This window comes from Gymnodraco acuticeps, unplaced genomic scaffold (assembly GCF_902827175.1).
Source record: "Gymnodraco acuticeps unplaced genomic scaffold, fGymAcu1.1, whole genome shotgun sequence".
Lineage (NCBI taxonomy): Eukaryota > Metazoa > Chordata > Actinopteri > Perciformes > Bathydraconidae > Gymnodraco > Gymnodraco acuticeps.
In genome coordinates, this window is record NW_022991064.1 from 987,886 (window position 1) to 1,012,174 (window position 24,289).

The window sequence follows — 24,289 nt, forward strand, 5'->3', positions numbered from 1 at the left end:
GAGTACTGGCACGGTGCATGAGTACCGGAGTACCGCCAGCATGCCGGTACTGAGCAAGAAGTGCCGGTACTCCATGGGTCAGAACCAGAAGTGCCGGTACTGCGTACCGGTGAGTACCGGCCCAATTCCAGCACTGCTCATACGGAAGCCTTGAGAGAAGAGATACAAAATATTCTGGTTATCAACAAGGCCCGGCCCCCCCATTGAAACTTTACCTCAGCCACACAACGCAGACTCTGCATTACATTAATGCACACCATGTACACAAATATCAGTTTTTTTTATTATTATTACTGCACATATTTAACTCCATTCAATGACATTGTAAATACTGCCATATTTTATTTTACTATATATTTTACAATTTTTTAATGTTATTATAGTTTTCTTATAATAGTTCTCTATCTGTGTTTTTTTATTTTTGTTTAACTTTTATGTATTCACCTGGTAAAATTCCTCGTACGTGTCAACCTACCGGGTAATAAACCCGTTTCTGATTTATCTGACAGCCTCTTGTGGCCAAAATGAGTATTACAACAACAAAACACAAAATTCCCGTACCAAAATTAGTTCCTCCTGTTTTCAAATTAAACAAATACTATCAATCTATAAATAAACCCAGGTGTGAAAGACAGGTGTGTTGAGGTGTCAGGTGGTTTCTTTCTGACACCAGAGGTTAAATGTGAGCCCGCTCTGGCAGGAAGTGGCTGCCAGATGTAGAAAAAGGTTCTGGTGCTGCTGACAGGTTCTGAGTTGGCCTAAGTTTCAGCTCCAGTTAGGAGCACCTGGGCCGGATTTGGTCTGTAGAATTTTGGCAGGTCATGTATCAGGATCCTGGCACCAGTCAGGCGACCAGGTTTGCCAAATGTAGCCTTTTTTGGACTTAAAAGTAATTTGACCAACACCACGAGAGAAACTTACTGCAGACTTTGTTTTCTTTGATCAACTGCTCAGTAAAGGTCACCTATTATGCAAAATCCACTTTTCCATGTCTTTTCTACATCAACATGTGTCCCCTCTTCTTCATGTCTCCTCTACATCAACATGTGTCCCCTCTGTGGAAAGAGACTCTGAAAGTTTCAGGAACAAAGATTCTCTCTCTTTTTGTTCTGATCCATTTATATAAAAACCTGTCTGAAAATGAGCTCATCAGATTTTGGCCACTTTGTGATGTCATAATGATTTTTGTCTTGTGTAACCATTAGCCAATCAGCAACCAAGGTAACCCCCCCCCCCCCCCCCCCTTATCACCTGAATCTCCTCCTAGAGCACCATTGAGTTCTTTTTAACCAAATCTCTCTCAGAGGGGCGTGGGGAGAGGCTCCTTATTTTCATCTAAAGTAACAGACAGAGAATCAGCACTTTTGAAACAGGGCTGAAACAGAGAGGATTATGGGTAATGCTGCAATGATCTGTTTGGTATTTGGAGCCAAACACTTCAGAGACATGTTCTGTATATATCTGAGAGCTATAATATATTGATGAAAAACAGTATAATAGGGGACCTTTAAATCATTGGTGGAGAAAGTTATGAGATCCCTTACTTGTGTAAAAGTACTAGTACCACAAAGGTATTTTAACCTCAGACCATTTACATGCACACAAACCTAAAGAACACACTACAGGAAAGGGGAGAACCCCATAAGGAGAATATGGCCTCTTTAGAGTAGTGGACATTAGGGGTGTAACGGTTCACAGAAGTCACGGTTCCGTTCATACCTCGGTTTGGGGGTTCGGTACGGGTTCGGTACAACAAGGAAAAGCAAAAAAAAGTCCCAAATGCATTTTTTTTTAACAGTAGTGCAAGTTTTGGTATGAAAATAAGGAACTCTAACATTTGGAATCATTAACTGTATTACACAGTTAAAAACAAACCACAAACAGTAACACACACACACACTCAGATGGCCATACTATTTATAATGGCTGATGTCAAACAAAAAGGTTAAGATAAAATAAGCTGTACAACTAAAAAGAATGTCTTGAAAATATTTAAATAAATAATAAGAAAGTGTTTCAATCACAATCACATTGAAAGCAGGGACAGGCTTCAGTATAGGATCTAAATGTGTTATCCTTATATGACTTATTCTTTACTTTTATTGGAGTTTGTTTGCACTCTTTTACTTTGTCTTCACTGCATATAAACCTAATTTCACACACTTTCATTACGCTGCCATTCACACATGCTTTGCAATCTTTTATCTCCTCACGATGCGTTCTGGTATCTGACCTAATTTCCCCGACGTGGATCATTTAAGTTTCATATTATCTTTCATCTGCGTCTTATCTTAATAGGTCTTGGCGTCCTCTGATTGAAATACCCAGAAAGCCGTTCTCCGTGATGTCGGACGCTGAGCAGCATGTGTGGGAGTGTAATGCAATCTAAAAAAAAAACACCAAATTAGACTCCAGCTGACAGCCATATTCAAACACCTGATGCTGATCAAAGTGTGCAGATGACATAGGATTTATTGAGGGAAATGCATAAGGAGGCAGCAAAGAACAAGATTAAAGAAGATATTCTCTCTCTATATTCATAAAGCACACTTACAGCAACATTTGAAGTTTTTTTATGTATTTTAAGACTCTAGTTTTATATTTTCAGAGATGCTTCAGAGGGGGAAATTGAGGTAAAGTCTCTTTGAAGCTGCCTCACTGTAGGCGGTAACTGTAAATATATTACAATTAAAGAAGGACCTGTTTGTTGTGCAACTGTTTCTAAAACCACTTTATGAAAGCACCTTCCCCCGGCAGCGTCACTTTACTGATACGAGAGGAGAAGCTTTGCAGGGAGGATCTATTTAACATATCTAACGCCCAAACTCCAGCCGGATTTGCAATTCCTGTGAGAGCGAGTTCTGCAGCGTCATGAGTGACACTTCACTGGAGGAGAGGTGGGTAGAAGACTGAGGCTGAAATTAAAGGAGGAAAAACCAAATATTATCTTCTTCACTTTCACCTCCAGGGAATTCAGAGGAATTGAGGAAAGTAAATAAATAGGAGAAGGATTTGCAATCATAAACTGCTGCCCAACAGCCAGTCACTGAGGATTACTGCTGCAGCCATTCATCTGTTGATTCTGATTGTGATTAAAGGAGAATGTCACTAATTGTACACTTCAAGGTCAACTCACTCAAGAAGGAGCTGAATTTATCATTCATTAAAAACGTTTTTTTTGTTTTTCGGAAGTCTATTGATGTTTGTAAGCTTCATCACTCGGTTATCTTAGCTTGTGCTTTGAAATGTATTCTTGGCATGGATAGGCACAGCAATGTTTTTCTCTTGGTCAGAAAACTTTGGTTCAGCTTGAAATATCCCAAGAAATATACTGTAGGAGGGATTGAGGAAGCATATGGTTGACCCCTGACTTTCCCTCTGGTTCCTTAGGCTTTTACTTAAATATTTCCATTTAAATTAGTACAGATATCCATTTTGAGTTGATATATAAATAAGGGAATGTAACCAGAGATACCACTCTTTACTTTATTATATATACAACTTATTTTATATTGATATGAACTTTAACTAATTGTTTTTGGTTTTCTCTCCTTTTACCATGTGTGTAAAGAATGATTTGAAATGTGCATGCGTTTTTGGAATAATAATGGATACATTTTTTATTTAGAGCGCTTTTACAGGTGCTCAAAGCGCTTTACAATTACATATTACACATATTAGACGTGTAAATGTCAATACTGTCTATATTACCCAAAGGAGCAAATGCGGGTAGAGTGTCTTGCCCAAGGACACAACGGCCTGACGCAGTGAGGGGTTTCAAACTGGAGTTCACCAACGCCCCTTGATCTGATGATCAACGCTCTAAACACTGCGCCAAAACCACCCCAATGTACTATTTCCAAAAGGTGCTCAGCAATCTTCTGGTCATGGAACTCTATTCTATTGTTTTCTATTTTGTTCTAGGAAGCACGGTAGAGTCGCTTTTGACCTTTTATAAAACAAACTTCTACTATATGGACTGGCCCAAAATGTGGAACTGATACTCATTGCCCCCAGAGAATGGATCCTAAAGAATGAAACCTTATGTTTTGGTGATCACCCTACTTTTGATCTAGTGCCACCATAAATCAAATATCAAGCAAACTAATCTATAGATTGCAATGAAGTTTTGTTCAGGATAAATGCTACTAACTTGCTAGCATTAGTTGCTACTTGTTTAAAAGCTACCAGAGCTAAGTACAACGTCCCAGATCCTCTAGCATTGCTGGAGACTCTCATCTTGTTTTCCTGTCTTGAGCACATGTGTAGTATTAGATATTTGAATTCTCCTGGGAAAATTTGAGGGACTCATAATCTTTCAACTTCTCAAAGCTTTTCTTGCTTTTTGTTTTTGTTGTATGTTTGTATTTATGACACCTGTGGTATTCCACAACAGCATCTCTAACTTACTAAATATTTGAGGAACAGTAGAGGATAGAGAAGGAGATAAGGATGGATGTGAAGTAAAAGAAGCCTTTCTTGTTCCTCCTCCTCTCTCCTCCCGCCCCTCAGAGAGATTCCCATCATCCGACAGCAGTGACTGATCTCCATGTCGACAGAACAGTGAGATCAAGGTGAACAGAGCTCTGCCTGAAAGATGAAAGAGGCCAATCGCTGAAAAACAAACAGAGAGGCGGCAGCCGCTTCTTCTCTCAGCTTCCTGGAACAAATCTCACCCAGGACGAGACGTCAAAAAACTCTAAAATCCTGCGTGATAATGCTCACCCTTGAGCTGACAAACTGAACTGCCTGCATGTCCAAAGTGCTGCGAGGCAAATCCAGCAGCTTCATTACTGCGGCCTCAGTCAGTCATAGCCCAACATCACAGCAGCTCAATGGAGACATTTACAACTCTGAGATCCTGACTGGAGCTGATGATGTTTTTTCTCTCATTGATATTGATACCTACACTTTTAAGATACTTGTACTTTACTTCAGTATTTCCACTTCATGCTACTTTTGACCACTACAATTCAGAGGTAAACAGTTTACTTTTACTCCACTACTTTTATTGAATACATTTAGTTACAGATTTGGATGAATGATGTGAAATATAATCAAGTCTTAAATCAGACTTTAGTTACACCTGGAGTAAATTCACAAGCTACCCTGCAGCAGTGTTGTAGTCAAGTCACCAATTCACGAGTCCAAGTCACTCTCGAGTCCCCACTTTTCGAGTCCGAGTCCAAGTCCGAGTCACAAGTCTTCATTAACCTTCGTGGATATATGTGTTGAAATGTAGCTGCTCCTCTACATTGATTTTATCCTGTCATTTTATACTAATCTGTCCATTGAACTGCTGTGAAGCGAGTTTGGCAATTCTTGTATAAAAGGTGCTATACAAATATAAAGCTTATTACTAACATTAATATTATTATTATTATTATTAAATCAGCACTCGAGTACTCCATCTCTGCCCTGCAGTATACAAAGTCATTCAAACTAGCTGCACCTTTACCAGCTTTGATAACACTTTAATGATCAATCATTATAAAACATATCATATCCCTTTCATGCATAGAGGTCAATACAGTGGACAGCTATTCAAAAGGTGTTTTCTTGTATATGCATTGGTTTTTTTTGCATAGTTGCACCATCAGCCACTACATAGGACCCTATTGCATCATCCCATACACTGCCACTCAGTGGAAAATCAGTGCATGATAAATGTCTCTAAACCAAGATGGACGACAGAAAGCCACATGGACCAAGTCACCCATCTATATCTTGCCAATCCTTTTATGGAAAGCGTCCCCTGCAGGTATAACAATGTTGGTGACATCAAGTAACAACTAAGGAATCATATAATTAATAAATTATCAAAGTATTGATTTTATGTTTGCACGAAATCATGATTAACCACCTGTCCATTACAGTGGACGTCATGCATCACTGGCTATATTTCAACTACAATTCATACTGGTACTGCTTCTGTTGTTCCCAGGGCCGTCCCTCCTTACAGGCAGATCATGCAGACTGTGTGGGGCCTCACCTTGTGGAGGGGGCCACACCTTGCGGAGGGGGGCCTCATCTGAGGCGCACCTATGCGCTTATGTGGCGCAATTAGGGTGGCGCTGCACGGTTTCGCCGCTGCGAGGTTCCACTAGCACTCATCAAATAACTGTGTGTGGGGCCTCAAATTGGCCCCTGGCCCTGGTTATTCTTGAAAATACTTCATCTGCAATATCTTTTTGGGCCGTAAATCAATATACTTATGTTATTATTCAAAATGTACATCTCTTCAGTTCAAACCCTGAACGCATACTGTCCACCTGAGTGGACATGTAAAAATCTCTTTGAAAAAACTAGATTAAAAAAAAAAAAGTTCAAATCTTGTTTTTCACGCCCCAAGAGCAATAATAACACTTGGTAAAAAAATCCTGACTGAGACTTTCATAATTCATGCATGAAAGGGATATATATTATTCTGAAATGGACCAATCCGCACAATGACTACTTTTACTTTTGGTACTTACAGTATATTGGAATTCTCATACTTTTGTACTTTTACTTGAGTAACATTTTGAATGCAGGACTTTTACTTTACGTTTGTGTGCGTACGCACGTGTGTGAAGAGGCCACGAAGGTCCAAGAGACCTGGAACACGGGATGTTCTTTAACCAACAAAACAGTCAAATATTTCTCTAATTTTCTACATGAACTAAAAGTTAATAAGAATATAAGACACAGAGCATGAGATTAAGATACTTGTATTTGAATCAATGCACTACAACATTGCAAGTCAATACATCTTATAGCAGTGAAAGTTGTACAAGATGGGAATAATGTAAAAACAGTTCCAAAAACAATGTATTTTCTTATGTTTCACTACAGCTGACATCCAAAGACGTTGTAATGCTGAACCATCTCCTCCATGCCCAAACAGGTAGGTCTGTGTTCATCAGCTTGACACTCAGCTTCTATGGGCCAGTACTCGATCCAGGTTCTTTCTCCAAGTACATACTGATACCTAAGGAGAGCAGAGTGAAAAACACGTTAGGTCTTCATGTGAACAGCTATCTGTAACATTCAAACATAACATAAGAAAGCCTCCTTCCTCCTTCTGGATACTTTATTACTCTATGAATGGCAACAGTAAGTGAGGACAACACATCTTGACTTTATTTAGTATAAAAAGCAGTGAAACAGAAATATCTTAAATTCCCACACCACACATCAGATTCAAACACACTTACGTTTGATGTGCATCATCACTGTGAATATCATCTGATGATCCCATGATAAGGTACGTTTTGCCAACAACCAAATCTAAAGACTCCCTGCAGTGCAGATAACTGAGGAATGTGCGAAGTTCATTCAGAAGACCCACATCAAACGTTCCTGTAATTTAAAATTAGGAGAACAAAGAAAAGGTTATGATCAAATTGATAGCTAATGATTAATCACAAAACAAAAGTACTTTATTCTCACATATCCTGCTGAATCACGTTTCTGGAAACACACTTTTTTGCTTTCTTGCCAAAAGTTATAAGGGGCCCAATAAGGTTTTTCGGGGTTTTCCCTTTCCTGTAGTGTGTTATATAGGTTTTTTTTGCATGTAAATGGTCTGCAAAGGCACAAATCCCAAAATCCCGAGAGAGAGAGAGTTTCTCACCCACAATCCCCCCCTCTGCTTGACGGCTTTGTTTAATTTCCGCAATATAGTCTTAGTGACATCACTACTGTAGCGTGAATCACACATGGAGATGGCTCTAACCCCTCAGAGCCATGGCTGACATCACAGTGACACTCTAGGGCAGTGGTTCTCAAAGTGGGGGGCGCAGAGGCATGCCAGGGGGGGCGCGAGAGACCAGGAGGAAAAATGGTAATAAAAAAATTAAAAAAAGATTAAAAAAAAAAAAAAAAATTCATAATTTGAAAAATTATTGATTCGAAAATAATATGATGCAGTACAGTACTATTACGTCTGGGTATCTGTGTTTCATTAAAGCTCGGCTCGGCGTGTGTGTGTGTGTGTGTGTGTGTGTGTGTGTGTGTGTGTGTGTGTGTGTGTGTGTGTGTGTGTGTGTGTGTGTGTGTGTGTGTGTGTGTGTGTGTGTGTGTGTGTGTGTGGAACGAGCCATGTTGTGTGCGCGAGCGAGAGAGAGAGCGCACCGGTACCGGATATCGTTGTTGTTAGCTTCTGGTGCTAGCGAGCTACGCTAACGGATATAAGGAGTTTTTTCAACAACAAAGTGGAGGAGAGTCCTCTCCTGTCAGACTGAGAGACTCGGTGAGCTAAATGACTCTCTCAGTGTTATCTCAGTGGGTCTCAAACGTTTTGGTCACCATTAATGTAAACAATTATTTCCGAGGCACACATTTATATGATCATTATAGTTATAAAAAAATAAGAGAATAAATGAAAAACAGGTATGAAATACTATATGACAGTAAAAAAAGAATAAAGTTTAAAAGGGTGATTTGTAAAATATCCATAAAGAAAAAGTAAATCTGTTTACAGTTCTGTTTCAAATGGGTGTTGAGAGATGTATCCATAGATCTCTTCATGTTGCTCTCAAAGTGCACCAGATTGATGCATTTAACTTCAATATTTAAAAATAAATCTTCCCGGGGGAGCTTGCCCCCGGACCCCCCTATGTGAGATCCACACACCACCTATAAAAATAGCACTTGACCCCTGCTTACACCTATATGCCGTGAGCTGATTATCGAGCCTTCATTGTAACAGTTGCGGAAACACTGTGTATATGCGTGTGGGGAGTGTTGCAGTAGAAAATTCCACTGTAGCGACCGGTACATTAATGGGAAACCCTAAATGTTTGAGCACCCTCTATGAAACGTCAAGCTACCCCACAGCACCCCCAAAAGAAATCTCTGGCGCCGCCACTGAGCCTGACTTGTGTTGGGGGGGCCCGACTTTTTTTTTCGCCTGACAGAAAAAGTTTGAGAACCACTGCTCTAGGGGAAGATCAAGGAGAAGATTCCCCAGAGACACAGTACACAAAAACCCATGTCACTTGATGCCCCAATGACTCTTAACAAAGGGTCCCCCCTCCTCCCACAAGGCTGGATACCTTGAACGATGGGAATGCCATCTCTGTCCACAGACGTCAATTAACTTTAACATGAAATCTTTGATTCCATAATACCTTGGTTTGCAGGTATCTACTTATACATCCTGATGTATGAGAATTATATGATGTCATGCTGCCTCAATTGTGATTGTGTTATTTGTTTAAATCAAGTTAATGTGTCAATAAGGTAATTTGCATTTGATTTGTATTATTTTTGTCTTTCTCAACAGCTAAAACAATGGATATTTCAGATATGGTTAGACGTTTAAAACAATTACTATATATTTTGTAAGTTTCATTTTAAGAAATCCCAACCAGAGCTTTATGACCTGGGAGGGATAGGGTAAGCCCCACCTCCTTCTTGAGACATACAAAAGACAGATACAAATTTAGAACATCCTCTTATCCACTTTTCATCCTCCTGATTCCTGACATAAACACAGAGGGGTCGCTGACTCCTTTCCTCCCCCCTTCCTCCAAGATGACCCCCCACTGAGGTTCTTTGTCTCAGTTTAGTTCTGAGTTTAAGACCCCACGGATACGGCTCAATAAACGTGTCCCTTCACACGAGACCGCTCGACCCGCTGGTGACGCTGTAGTACATATGCCGGGCCTGTAAGTGGCGCTATACTTCCGCCACAAAATACACCAAAAGCAGTGAAGAAGACCCCCGAGCATGGTGGCCTGGTTGCCCTTCTGTTTATTCTCCGCGGTGGATTTAGCAACATGTAGTTCATGTAATTCTCCATGTCCACTTGTTGCTGATGGTTGTGGTAGAGGAGCTGTAGATTTTTCACTAACAGCTGTTGCATGGTCAGTAGCTACTGTCAGTAGCAGCTACTGACCATGCTACAGCAGTGAGCAGCAGAGGTGGGGAGAGGCGGGGCTATGGCTTCATCGTTATCAGAAAAATGATCGTATAGGACGTACACACGGAGCCGTTTGCCCCCCAGAGCGTTCCGTCCGCAGCAGATCTATCCACCTTGGGACCCGTTTTCGTTTTAGGGGTCCGTTTCCGCGGTTCCGTTATGGCCTCGTGAACGAACGGGCTATATGAAAGAGAAAAGTAGCGGATACAACCGTTTAGTTCCCGTGTAAACAGCACATAAGTAACATTCTTAAATCTTGAAAGACTTCCCTTCAACGGACTCATAGTGCTACACGAACCGTGTTTAAAGACTTTAAATAACTTTAAAATAACCACATTGCCAGTGTCCGGGCTCTGATGTGCCGACTCACAGTTAAGGAACGGCCGGACTGTGGTCACAGGACGCCAGGTCTAACCAAGCCCCTAGGAAGTGCTCCGGACTCTGAGGAAAATATTCGTTGTGTCCAAACGGCAGTACTACAATTTCCGTATCAGTCCGTGACGTCACCCGTTACTTCCAAAATGTAATTCATACATATTACTTATTACTGTCTTTTTTAAGTAATAAGTTACATTACAATATTACTGTCTCTGAAATGTAATGAGTTACACTACTTTTATGTTAATTTTGAGTTACTTTCACCAAAATAACCGCAAGAATAATGGCTAGGTATTTTAAATGCTAAAATGTAGTTTAGTGCAGCAACTGTGTAGGCCCTTAAGGCTACTAACAACTTGTATTACAAGCCTTAGTTGAATACTTGATTCTGATTGGTCAATTCCGTTGCTAAGGAGGATCAAGAAAGAGAAAGTAAAAGTCTGAGTCTAGGCTCGGTGAACAGAGGCTGAATTACTTCAAACACAAAAACACATGACCTGGTTCTTTATAAATTAAACATTTATTAACTACTAAAAATATAGACACTCAAGAAAAACATCACACAAATAATATGAATGGCCAAGGGAAGGTTACAAAATGTATATGGACAGTAAATCAGATGGTTGGTAAGTACTGAAAAGTATAGTTGGAACACTCTTTGACACTTTTCAGTACTTACTGACCATCTGATTTACTGTCCATATATATTTTGTAACCTTCCCTTGGCCATTCATATTATTTGTGTGATGTTTTTCTTGAGTGTCTATATTTTTAGTAGTTAATAAATGTTTCATTTATAAAGAACCAGGTCATGTGTTTTTGTGTTTGAAGTAATTCAGCCTCTGTTCACCGAGCCTGGACTCCGACTTTCAGATTATGAGACTATAATAATTGATTATGCTATCATATTTTCTCGCTTATTAGAGAGTGGTGCCCCAACTTTATTAAACATTATATTAAAGTATTGTATTGGTACACTTTCAAGTTGATAGCTAAGTAGAGTGCTGGCACTTTAGATAAATACTTAATGATTAAATCTGCACGAACAATATATACTACATATCTTGCCCACGTGCAAGGCTCATTGTTATACTACACTACATAACACTTGCATTTCTATTGTAAACCTCCCGACATATTGTACATAATAGGCTTAGGGGCGGGGTCTGTCCTGTGCCGTGTTCAAAGGCACCACGGCAGGGCCCATGAGGTGAACTGGGATCTCTTCAAGTAGCAGTCCACAATCCATATTTTAAGTCTGTTCAGGGCCTTGAACCAGCAACCCTACGGCTCCCAGTCCAAGTCCCTACTGAGCCAGTGCTTGCACTGAATTCTGCTTAGCATGCATACAATTAGCCTGGCTCTGTTTAAAGGTTACACAGTCTTCTTACTTGAGCCTGTAATTTTCTTGTTGCAATCTGTAAAAATGATCAAGTGCAAAAACGAGTCGAACATCTTATTTTCTTATCTACAAACATGAAAATTACTGGTGTTGTCATCCAACTGCCTGACATAAATGCATTTACCAAAATGTCAAACGTTTTATTTTATTGTCTTACAGGAGATTAAATGTGCAAACAAAATGTAAAAAGGAGGTAAACCAACCTCTTAAGCCCCAAGCCTGTTTTTCAGGTTTCAGGCTCGAAAATGACATTCCCAGAACAAATGACCATATCTTCACTTCTAAAAGGGTTAAATTAAGAATCTTTTTTCTCAAAGTAATGATAAACCTGTGAATTGGATGTAGAAAAGTCAGAATCAATATATTGATATATATATATAATATATATTTATTTTAAAGAAAATTCAGATTGAACATGCTAAAAAACTGTAAATTATAGTGTCCGTCCAAAAAAAAAAACATCCAACTAACCTTGGATGATGGGTTAGTAGACTAAAAGCTTTAGGAATCCAAAGTACAACATATAATAAGTACCCTGTATCAAGATTGATGTAAAACAAGTGATATTTGACCTTTTTAGACAGATTTAGCAAAAAAACCCTCTTCTGGGGCCATTTGGGTGGATTTTCCTTATCTCTGGCCTCTCTTCTTCGATTTTGATATGTGACATCTCTTTCTGAGCCAATAGAATCGAAGGGAAATCGTCCCTGACTCATCTTTTCTATCATATTCACAAATAGCATCTATTATTAGTACAAAATGTAAGGAGGGAGCCATGCCTGCTTCATGTATGGAAGAGGACCAGCGCCTCAAGAAAGCAATCATATCATCAGGTGTGGTGGTCTCTAATATTTATAAATTATTATCTAGGGCTGCCCCGAATACCTATTCTCCTGTCCAACTGTCCTGGGAGCATGCCTTGAATATCTCTCTGTCTGCTTTGCAATGGAACTCCATTTGGAGGTCAGATATGTTCTCTTCTAAATGTGTAAGATTCAGGATCATTCAGTTCAAAATTATCAATAGAGCTTACATCACCCCTGTTACAAAATCCAAGATGGATAATAAACACAGAGACTTATGCTGGCATGAATGTGGCAATCGAGGTACATTGTTGCACCTACTCTGGGAATGCCCAGCGGTAAAAAAAACTTTGGTCAGATGTAATATCCTTAATGTCTGAATCTTTAAAAGTTAATTTCCCTACATGTCCCATTGCATGCCTACTGGGTCTCAAGCCAGATGGCAATGTTGCAAGGACTGCCGATCGGCTCTGGACATTGGGCTGTTTAGCCACAAAAAGACTCATCCTACTAAACTGGAAGGAACGCAAACCAGCCTGCTTTACTAGGGACTCATGGCTGAGGGAGTATCTGGACCTACTGAATATGAAGCGTGCAGCTTCTCTGCTGGGGGATTTTGAGGGGAGACAGGAGGATTGCGGCTCACTGTCCGCAGCTCTCCTGTCTGACCCTGTCAATATGGCATCTCCTGTGTAATGTATAATGTATTGTGTATGTAATGTCCTGTGTATGTCACAATCAGCTGTCTTAGGAAGTCATCCTTGCATTCCCCCCCCCCCCCCCCCCCCCATTATGTTTTGTTTAGTTGTTTGTTGTTACATGTTTTGTTGTATGTTCTGTTATCTGGAGCAATGTCTGTTTATTTTATAACTGAAAAAAAAAAAGATTAAAAAAAAGAAGGGAAATCGTCCCGCACACACTCATGTTAAAAAAAAGGTGACGTCTTTGCGCATTCAATGAAGCTACAGAGCGTAGGAATGGCTGCTCTACTATTTTAAAACGGAATTGCAGTTTTATTGCTTATAGATTATCAGAACATTTCAAAGGGGACACAGCCACATTGGATATTAACCTATGGATTAACTACATCATCGTTGTTATCGTTTTAATGCCATTGAAGACCAGTTTAGACCAGACAAAGACGAAGGTAAGCCATGTTAGCGTTGTGGGCTACCTAGCGCCACTTGTTTTGATGTACGTTTTTGTTGATAACGTCGCAAGTTTGTATCTTTCAGTGTTGAGGTGGGCACCATTAGATTCTGTGTCTTTACGATCATAAACGATGTGTTGGATGTGCAGCTAGGATAAGTAATAAGGGAGCTAGGAGTGATTTTCAGTGCAGTAATAGGTTAGCATTTTTCGCTCGGGGCTAATTCAGAGGCTCATTGTTAGCATTGTGTGTTTTTTTTGTTTTTTTAAATGAAAAAGATCAGTTAAATGAGTTTTTTCCCGTTATATGGATATAAAATATTCATAGTTTATTAACTATTAAGGTTCCTTAGACGTTGTTTCCTGCAAATGACGCGATTTCGGCCCCGGAACCGGGTCCATGGGGCTTAAGAGGTTTTAAGTCACCTACAGTTTTAAGGCAACCTAGAAACATCAGGGGCTAGTCCATTTTAGGCATTTAAGCTATAGACACCCACCTTCTTTGATGACTTCCAGTACACGCATTGTGTAAATGTCTGTGGACAAACCGTCTTCAAACACTTCCAGTTTCACTTTGAACACTGAGGACAGACACATTGTAGATTGTAAGCTCATCTGCTTCTTTGCTCACTTGTTCTCCAAATCTCTTAGACGTAATCAAACACATACATTTTTGGGGTATAAAAGTACTATTCTAATTCAATCCATTTACGCTCTCTTACCAAAATCTATTTTGCTGGTTGGTATACTCTCACAAGCCTTAGCTGTGCGCTGATCATTGCTGATGTTCGCCTTCTTCTGCATACTGCAATTCTCTGGAAAGACAAAATTAGCATAAAGTAATAACACATCTGATCAAATGTTTACATCAGTACATGACAATGGATGATGGCAGCTGTATTTACGTCACAATTTAGATTATTAGTGAGGTTTTTTTAGACTGCAGGTGCTTGTGATTTACGGCAAACTCAATTTTACAGCATTCTCCTTTATCATATGTGAAACTAAGTGCTTTTCTCGCAAGGAGTACAACTCAGTCTGAGAAAACAGACTTTATGTTGTAAATCTGAGGGACAATACCTGGTTGTGATGGAAACTTCTGAAGCAAAGGTGCGCCGTAAGGGGGTGAAAAGTTAGGACGATTCTAAGGGCCCGTGACTGACAGGGGCCCAAACCATTTTAGAACATTAAGAAAAAAAAATGTAAGTAACAAATGTGATATCTTTTCATGGGGCCCAAAATCCCTGGTGGTGCCACGAAACTCAGAGAGTCACGGGGAGAGCTGGAAATACACTATCATTTCTTTCAATTGAATATTGAAAGAGTCACAATAAAATTGTCCGCAGCTGTAAATGCACCAGATGGGATCAAGGCTTTTTACCCCGCTGCTGGCCATAGGTGAGGAGAGACTGACTAACATTGACTAACATGGGGAAAGAGATGTCTGTAAATTGGTGGATACTTTTTTTTTAACAAAATAAACTACCCAGTATGAACTATTTTATAGCCCTTATTAGATTTATTCGGTCCTTAAAGTTATAAAATGCACTACAAGCCGAATCTAGATTTATTTTCTCTCTCCATTCATTCTAGTGAGCCGAGAGTGGGAGATCGGGGCGGTGCTTAAGGGGCGCATGCTCTGTGAGCGCACATAGAGTGGCCCCTTCCGGTGGACCTCCATGGGACCTTATTTCGAAAAAATTATGTATTGAAGTCAATGGAGAGAGAAAGATTATCTTTCGATCCCGTTTGAATTGTGCCACAAATTACACATTTGTTTGTCAATTTAAAAGATAATTTTGCAAGTAAAAAAAAAAAAAAAGTGTCGTAAAACTGTGAAGTAACACATTTGTTTGTGTGAAACGCTCAATGAACTACATCTCTGGTCTCGCAGAACAACACACGTCACCAAGATGGCCGTCACTACTGTCTTGTCAACAAAACGATTGACTACCCTCACTATCATCACAATGAAACACGTCGAGAAGAATGTCATGCAAAGCTGCCTGCCTGCCTTCCTTTGATTCTCTCTGAACTGCCTGATCTTTTTAATGTTTAATGTCAACCATTTGTGCAGATAGCATGAAGTAGGAAAGATCGGCAATCGCCGATGCTAGCGTTAGCATTTCTCCCCCGGGCTTAAATTGTGTATTATAGAATGATCACACCGGTGACAGTACTCTTCAAAGGGTTCACGAAATATGTCTACTAGGGCTGTCAAGTTAACGCGTTAATAACGCGTTAACGCAAAAAAAAATTAACGCCACTAATTATTTTAACGCATGTGTATTTTTTTCCTCGGCTGCCCCGTAGTTTCAGAGCGCATCGAGTTTAAAATACCATCTACAAGCTGATGCTGACAGCCCCGCTCCTGCTGCCTGCTTGCGGCAGACCACACTTCCACGCTCACCGGCAGGCACCGACAGGCCATCGGGAGGACCGGGAGGGTGTGTGTATGTGTGGCTCGAGCGAGAGAGAGACCTTACGTGTATTGTTGTTGTTAGCATCTGGTGCTAGCTAGCTGCGCTAACGGATATAAGGAGCTGTTTCAATGAAAACAGAGGAGCGACATTTCGCCGACAACTGCGCCGAGCACTCGACTTTATGCAGGAAGCCAGACAGTGGGACATTGTACGAAAAGTCAGCACACTCAGCACGGATAGTGTGCGCAACATGATTGCAGCGTCCAGGCAGCTCCCGTTCGAGCATATGCCTTGAGTTGCATATAGCTCCAACGAGCCCTCCCACACACACACACACACACACACACACACACACACACACACACACACACACACACACACACACACACACACACACACACACACACACACACACACACACACACACACACACACACACACACACACACACACACATCACACACACACACACACACACACACACACACACACACACACACACACACACACACACACACACACACACACACACACACACACACACACACACACACACACACACACACACACACACACACACACAACACACACACACACACACACACACACACACACACACACACACACACACACACACACACACACACACACACACACACACTTTGTATTGTATTAGAGGTTCCAGGTTGAATTGAGGCAAATATTTGTAATGTTCAGAGGTTTAATATTCATGAGAATATTTGTCATTGTTCAAATGATAATAAACATTTGCATAAAGCATATTTGTCCACTCATATGTTGATAAGAGTATTAAAAACGTAAAAAATATTCCTCTAAGGTACATTTAGAACAGATAAAAAAAATTGCGATTAATCGCGATTAACTATTTTAATCGACTGACAGCCCTAATGACTACTACTCTTACTGTTTAACATTTTGGGTTACTTAATGTTACTTCATATTAAGGCTAATAAAAATGACAAGGCTGTAATGCTAACTAACGTGCTAGCTACTAGCTAGGTAGCTAACTTGATCCAGCCACTCCTGGTCCTTTCATCAGACGGGAAGCGAAAGAACGAGCAAGACCCATTGCTGGTATGATAACAACCTGGTACTAAGCACACAGGCATCTTGTTAAAGTTATCTTATCTTAGCCAGCACCATATAGATAGATTATATCTATATGGCGCTGATCTTAGCTATCTCTTAGTGGAGGAAAACAATTGTGACATCACTTACGCGACTCTGGGATTTGTAGTCTTTCTAGTTGCGTATTTTTCATAGTCTTATATTTCAACAGTTTTACGACAAACTGTGACTTTTTTGACATGGAAATTATTTGTTAAGATTGACAAACATCATATGTGTAATTCATGGCACAATTCAAACTCAATACATTATTTTAAAATGAAATAAGGTCCCATGGACCGGAAGTAGATGGGCGTGACTTCGCCACTCTATACGGGTTCTTCTGCTCTGACAGCCAGGCATGATGGGTAATTTGTGATGTTTCGCTCCCTCAAAAGTTGGGCCATTTCGTCTTCATGCGCCAATGAGCAGCTCTCATAGGAAAGAACGAGACCCCGCCTCCCACGCTGTATCCAGTTCTTATTATACATCCATGGATAAGAGCCGTTCGAATTAGATCAGTGATTCTCAAAGTGTGGTCCGTGAGCGCCCCCTAGTGAGTCACCAGGCTTGCATATGGGCCATGCGTCATCACCTCACATGCTTCACGCACGCAATCGACCTAGGTTATGGGTCTGCGTCAACAGGCTTGGATATGGGCCATGCCCATGCGTCTCTGTTCGGCTTCAAAGGGCCTGACGCTCCACACTTCAAGTGCAGTTCTACACAATATCAAGTTCAATGCTACTCTGTAATATGATTTCCCCATATAACTCGCTCATTATATCCATAGATCCCTGTTGCCATCAAGTAAGGTAAGAAACTCCGTACATGAAACTGCCTAATACAGTTATTCTTTTGGGTGTTTTATCGGCTCGGTATTCCCCTCCTGGATGATACTCCAAACACCATTTAATTCATCTGTGTATCTTTGGCAATAAATATATATTGTTGCATCAAAAAAGTGTCTCTCCTGATTGTAATGCCTTTAACCATTAGCCTGTTACCATGCCAAACTAAGATGAGGACCACAATAATCCTTATATCAGCAAAGAGTCAACATGTTTGCATTGTGATTCCAAGCATTTTAGCATGCTGGGACACGCTTCTGAATCTTTGTTTGACCTTCTACCCCTTACTTTTTTATAGTACAATAATAGATTGCTGCCGTTTACAGACCTCAGACCTGCAGTCTACCTCTACAAAGCATAATTTAAGTGTTGTGTTATTTAGAATTTTAAATTGAACAAATACAAGTTTACAGTGGATGGATAAGGTTGTTTTGACCCGTTTACCTTCAGCACATATGCACTCATCACCTCTGCAGAGCCGCAGTAGCTGTCCACCTTTCCTCTCTGGATGGTAGAACTGCACACAATGTGTTTCTGAATTGGAAGAAAAATATATTTGAACATGTTTTTTTGGTACTTTATAAAATATACATGAAATACTTGAACATGTAATAATGCCTGCTTATTATATTCTCTGACATATATTGGGGACAAAACACATGGAGGTTTCTCTAAGACTCACGCTCATAGTATTCATAGACAGACACAGCCGCTGGTTGTAAGACGCCCACTTTCATCTTCTGATGAACCCTAAAAGTGATTTCTTCTGGTCGTGTGTGAGAAACCTGAAGATAAAGGTGAGATAGAGATAAATACACAAAGAGCAAGGCAGAGAGGAAAAGTATGGAGGAAGGAAACAGCGACGCCTTACCTTGTCCAGGTAGATGATGAGTGAGCCTCTTTCTGACAGGACTTTGTCCATCTCATATTTTGCAATGGTGCGCCCATGTCCTTTGGACAACTAAACACACACACATAATCAGACCATTAACCATAATACACATATCTTTTCTCCTAACAAAAACCAGCTGGTGCATTTGTTGTGGGTTAATGTGTATCTGTAAAAGTTCTTACTGAGTCCAAGTCCTTTGTGTCAACGGTGAAGCCGGTTAGCAAGCCAATATCCAAAATTGACATTGCTGCATCTCTTTCCTTGTCCTTAAACCTGTACACAGAATAGATTGAAGGAAATTAAAGTGTTAAGGAGATAGGGGAAAGGGTAAGGAACAGAAGCAGAATATTTAATACAGATTGTGAAATATAATAATATTGTAAATAGCTGGTTAGAAAATGTTATGAATGAAGCCATGTGTCAGTGTGTTGCCTTGGTTGTACTTACAACACTTCTATCCTCAGCTTGTATATCATCTCGTCCTCATCCATTTTTTCTGGAGTAAAATATTGTATTTAGTTAATTTGTTTCTCAAGAGTAAGGTACAACAAATGAAGAAGAGACAGAAGGCACTAAATCACCTGGGATGAGCTGCACTGACAGGTTAAACATCTGACAATCACTTTCCTTTTGTTTAGGTAGAGTGTAGTACAGCGACACCATCTGTCACACAGAAAAGGTGCAATATTTGATATAAGTCCTCACAAGGTTAAAAGGGTATATGGTCACATCTTGATTTTTTAATAGGACAGATCAGTTATTAACTGTTACTAAAACTCGGAGTATAAAATACAAAAATATATTACTCACTCTCAATGTTGCTTCTCCTGAACCCTTGGCAGTCACTGTCACGTTTTGGTTGATATCATTGATCTGTCAGAGTTTAAATATGAGCACAAACACACAATGTCAAGGATAAGCAGACATTAAAGTATTATACCAATATTATTTGTGTGACGAGATCAACAATCTGTGTGTAAATGTGCAATATACAAATTAAAACTACTTCGGACCGAAATTGGATTAATCGGGCAAATCTCCAGGGAAGAATTGAGATCCACAAGTGACTTTAGATTTCGTAAATAAAAACAAAATTTAGTTCAAAAGTAAAAAATCTTAGTAATATAGTTACTTTTTATTTATTTTCTGTATTTTCAGATCCCTTTTATAGCTCAATATATTTTTGAGAGTTTATAGATTTCTTTTGTATTTGTGGAAGACTACACACAATATTCATGCAGAATTTCAATCTGCTCACACATTACCACTTTAATGAGCCACTGTTTGTGAATTTGTGTGTGAGTGTGTGCTTACTTTAGACATCCTTGTGGCATAGTGGTTTTCCCTGTTGAAGTTGTACCTTTCAGGCCTTGACATGCCCGGCAACAACATTAACACGTTCAGATCATATTCTGGTTCTATAGCACTGGACCAGTACTCGGATAAAGCCTGGTACACCATAATGGTGGCCTTTAGTAAAACAAGAGGGAGGTGGGAGAAAACAATGATCAGAACAAAATAAATGCGAATCTAAAACAAGATGGAGGGATCAAGATGGAGAGAGGTGTCTCTTCTTACCTGAGTCGATCCATAGCCTCCGCCAACTCTCTCCTGTTCTTTGAACCATCTCACAACAGGTCTGGCATCTCCAAAAGCCTTTATTCATAGAAGGAAGGTAAATGGTTGAACTTTTCTGTCATGTACTGCACATTGGAATGATCAAAAGACATACAAATATAAAAAAGACAAATCAGTTACTTAACAATTGTAATACTTAAAATATTGTTTACTTAAGATGGTAGCATGTCAATTATATTTTGAGGCTGTGACATTACTGAGAGACACATTTCATTGAAAATTGTTTGCAAACCTTTATATTAAAGTAACATGGACTAAATTGTATGTTGTCTGTAGCATGAAAGGAACACACATAAATGCGACATGCTCACCTGGGCCCTGACCAGAGCGAGAAGAGCGTAAGCCGTAGCCTCCAGTGTGTAGACACGTCCCTTAGACATCGGCCAGTGGCTCAACTCTAAGGACGACACACAAATATCTTCCTTATTACTTTGCTATACATGCATCTATTTACTTATAAATCCAGGTTATCTCATTTTAGAAAATAATGTATAATTAAAATATGTAAGGAAATATTAAAATGTACTAACTAATCCCCATACATATATCTGTTATTCAAAACGTTTCACCAATATTTGTTGTGAGCAGGACATCGTATGGCTGGAAGACTATTTATGTCAATTACAGACTTTTCGTTTCTAAATGAGTTCAAACATTTGACATTTCTCTACTGAGCAAAAATCATCCCATAATATCAATGTGTTGGTCAGGCTCTTAGTAGTTGTGGATGAGAAATCGTTTGAATCTAATCACCAAAACATAGACTATGTTTACAAATAATAGTTTAAGAATATTAACAGCACCCGGGGAAGCAAACTTGTAGAGGATCTCGCGGTTCATTTTGTCTTCATTGGCCATGGCATATGATGTCATGGCAACAGCATATGGGTTGGTGAGGCTTGGCAGACGCCTTTCCAGATAGGCCACCGCTTTTTCTATACTACGGGGTAGACTCTGTACACAAGGGAGGAAAGAGAATAAGGTGAGAACAGTCAGATAGACATTTTTAGGCAACCAAAAGAAAAAAAAAATACTTTTCATGAAATTAAAACAAACTATAAGTGAGTCTAAAACGAAAACATAGACAACATCCTAACCGGATAGCACTATTTTAGCTACTATTCAATCTCATGGTAGCCTCGCCATAAAGCATACACTGATTAATCGTCTATTTTACTCTAAATAGGACCATCATTTACAAAATGAACATCATGCTTCAATAAAGAAGACTCAAATCTAGCGATTGCGACCATAACCTAATTTGGAAAATCTTTACTGAATAAAAAATCAAGTGAGAAATTGGTTTATTTTCTCTTAGACTTCTATACAATCTGACTTGATTCTGCCACAAGTGGAGTCGCCCCCTGCTGGATATTAGATGCAGCTTTAAGGCTCATCCGGATTGGCTTCACTTTTTAGACCCGGAGCATGCTGCTTGGACAGGAGCAGCAACAGGGCTGGCTGTTAAACAGAGCTTTACAGCTTTGCAGATGTGAGATGCTTCCCAGTGGTTTAGTGGTTCAGAAAGCTTTATTTTGCACATCCTCTGCGAGGAGACGGTAAATAAAGAAATGAAACAGATGAGAGAAAAAGAGAAAACATTGTATGGAGGTAAAGTACTCACACCAACACTGGCAGCACATAGCATTCGTGACTCCTGCAGAGCAATGAGGCAGAAGGCCGTCATGGAGGCATCTGAATCTGCGCCACGCACATCACCCTGGACACACACACTTATTTATTTATTTTTAGAATAAGGGTCGATAACATGCTATTGTTTTCAAACTTATTAGATATTTTTGTAGCACATAGATGAAAAACAGATGAAACCAGTGAACGCACCATCATCTCTTCATGGATCACTCTTTCAACTTCTCTAAATAAGCCATCAGGTTGCTGTGCGTTGCTAATCAGAAACTTGATGGCCTCACAGATGTGTGGGCTTTGCACTGCTACCAGATTGTTTGCCATGGCAAACACCTTGACAACATAGGCCGTCAACCTTAGAGGAGAGAAGAAGGTGTAATAGTTTAGTTTTATTCATACGTGACATATATCATTGTGTGAGTTTAGGGATGTTTGAATGCCTCACCAGGTGCTACTTGGGATTAGATGAAACAAAGAAAAAGACCCATCATTTTTCCGGAAGACAAGCTCTAGGTTGTAGCCTGTACACAAACAAATACACACAACCATTTTTAAAAGTGCCATTCATTGCTCTACTGAATCTTATTGATTAGAAGCCAGTTTAAGGAGACCTGATTTTTTTCAGTCATTAGAGCTTCTTTCAAATGATTCTGCTGGCATAGGCTTTTAAAAAGGGAAACCCAAATGAGGGCTGGACAGGGGTGGTGTGGATTGATTTTCTTTTTCAAACCTCTTCTACAATGTCAGACAATTCAAAATCACACTCACAGTGGCATTAATAAGATTCTGCTATCTGTACTAAAAATACATAAGATAAGATAAGATTTTATTTTAGGGATGCCAGTGATTATTCGATTATTCGAATATTCGTTACAGTCTCCATAATCGAACATTATTTTTAAAAATCGATTTTATTTATATATTTTTTTATTATTATTTATGTTTTTTTTTTTTTTTTCTGGCTTAGTTTCAACCAAAATATAGACTAATGCTAATAATAGTAATAGTATTAATAATTGTAAATAGCCATTGGTCACACCACCAGTTTGTTTTACTGTAAACTTGGAGGAAGCCTGCGTGCAGAGCAGACTGCTGCTGCAGCACGATACACACCGACCCCACCCCCACCCCCCCTCTCCCTCACACATGCGACTAAAGATGAACAAAGCGGCAGATAAAAAGAGTTCCTCCTCGTGGAACTACTTCGAACTTACAAGTCCAAAGGAAGTTAAACGCAAGCTCTGCGAAAAGACGTTGGTCTATCACAGGGGGTCGGTCGAATAATCGATTATTATTCGCCAGGGCTGCCGAATAATCGATTTTGATCATGGTCAGTTTCTGGCAACCCTACTTTATTTATCCCGAAGGAAATTGTTGTGCCAGAGTAAGAAAATACAATAAACACAATAAACACAGCAGCACAACAGTACACTAAAAGTGCAGCTAAAAGAGCAATTAAACATCTACAGACAACATGAAACATAGAAACATAGATGGTCATACAATCAATGCATCAGTGACCCTACCAGTCTTGATGTGTTGGAGGGCTTCATTACGTTTCTCAAAGCCCACAGTTTCCCACTGGTTGGTTTTGTCTAAATATGTGGCTGCAATGACAGGTAGGGTCATGCTCATCATGTTCTTCTCTCCATTGCCAGAGGGCTGTCTGATTAGAGTACCCATAGAGTTCCCGCTAACAGCGTTCTCCACGAGGGCAGAAACTTGTTCTCTCCCTGAATGAACACAGACAGACAGAAAAGAAACACAAAACGATATAAATCAACAAGAAGAAACCACTAAGCAAACAACAAAGTGCCCCGACGACCATGAGGTAGATATTTCCCAATAAGAACAATACAAATGTATATATTGTTTCCATTGTGCATATCACATATCAATCCCCTATATGGAATTATGTCCCACCTGTCACAGAGATCAGTGTGCGTGTTGGTGTGTTTGGAACCAAATCTCTCATGGAAATTCTACTGTTGAGAATTTCTTTTTGTTCACCATCTAAAAGGGAGAAACAGTGGGCAAGTTTCAGCATCAATTAGCAAAAGATAAACACATA

The 24,289-nt window shown here is 39.8% G+C and overlaps 1 protein-coding gene across 2 annotated transcripts in view; it reads right to left on the reverse strand.

Annotated features, from left to right (window-relative positions):
• Positions 1-6,694: 6,694 nt before the first annotated feature.
• The window catches only part of LOC117559933 (complement C3-like), a 48,264-nt gene continuing 30,669 nt past the window's right edge, over positions 6,695-24,289 (reverse strand). For both annotated transcript variants that reach the window (XM_034236660.1, XM_034236661.1), the window contains 20 exons: positions 24,142-24,231; positions 23,745-23,951; positions 22,664-22,739; positions 22,414-22,573; positions 22,196-22,291; positions 21,375-21,525; positions 20,883-20,968; positions 20,512-20,589; positions 20,248-20,403; positions 19,744-19,806; positions 19,515-19,596; positions 19,381-19,429; positions 19,116-19,206; positions 18,913-19,002; positions 18,724-18,826; positions 18,486-18,575; positions 14,362-14,454; positions 14,137-14,220; positions 7,197-7,341; positions 6,695-6,970 (listed from right to left, as the gene is read on the reverse strand). In XM_034236660.1, the coding sequence (XP_034092551.1) occupies positions 6,829-6,970; positions 7,197-7,341; positions 14,137-14,220; positions 14,362-14,454; positions 18,486-18,575; positions 18,724-18,826; positions 18,913-19,002; positions 19,116-19,206; positions 19,381-19,429; positions 19,515-19,596; positions 19,744-19,806; positions 20,248-20,403; positions 20,512-20,589; positions 20,883-20,968; positions 21,375-21,525; positions 22,196-22,291; positions 22,414-22,573; positions 22,664-22,739; positions 23,745-23,951; positions 24,142-24,231 (2,132 nt within the window). In that variant the 3' untranslated portion in view covers positions 6,695-6,828. The remainder of the gene's footprint in view (positions 6,971-7,196; positions 7,342-14,136; positions 14,221-14,361; positions 14,455-18,485; positions 18,576-18,723; positions 18,827-18,912; positions 19,003-19,115; positions 19,207-19,380; positions 19,430-19,514; positions 19,597-19,743; positions 19,807-20,247; positions 20,404-20,511; positions 20,590-20,882; positions 20,969-21,374; positions 21,526-22,195; positions 22,292-22,413; positions 22,574-22,663; positions 22,740-23,744; positions 23,952-24,141; positions 24,232-24,289) is intronic.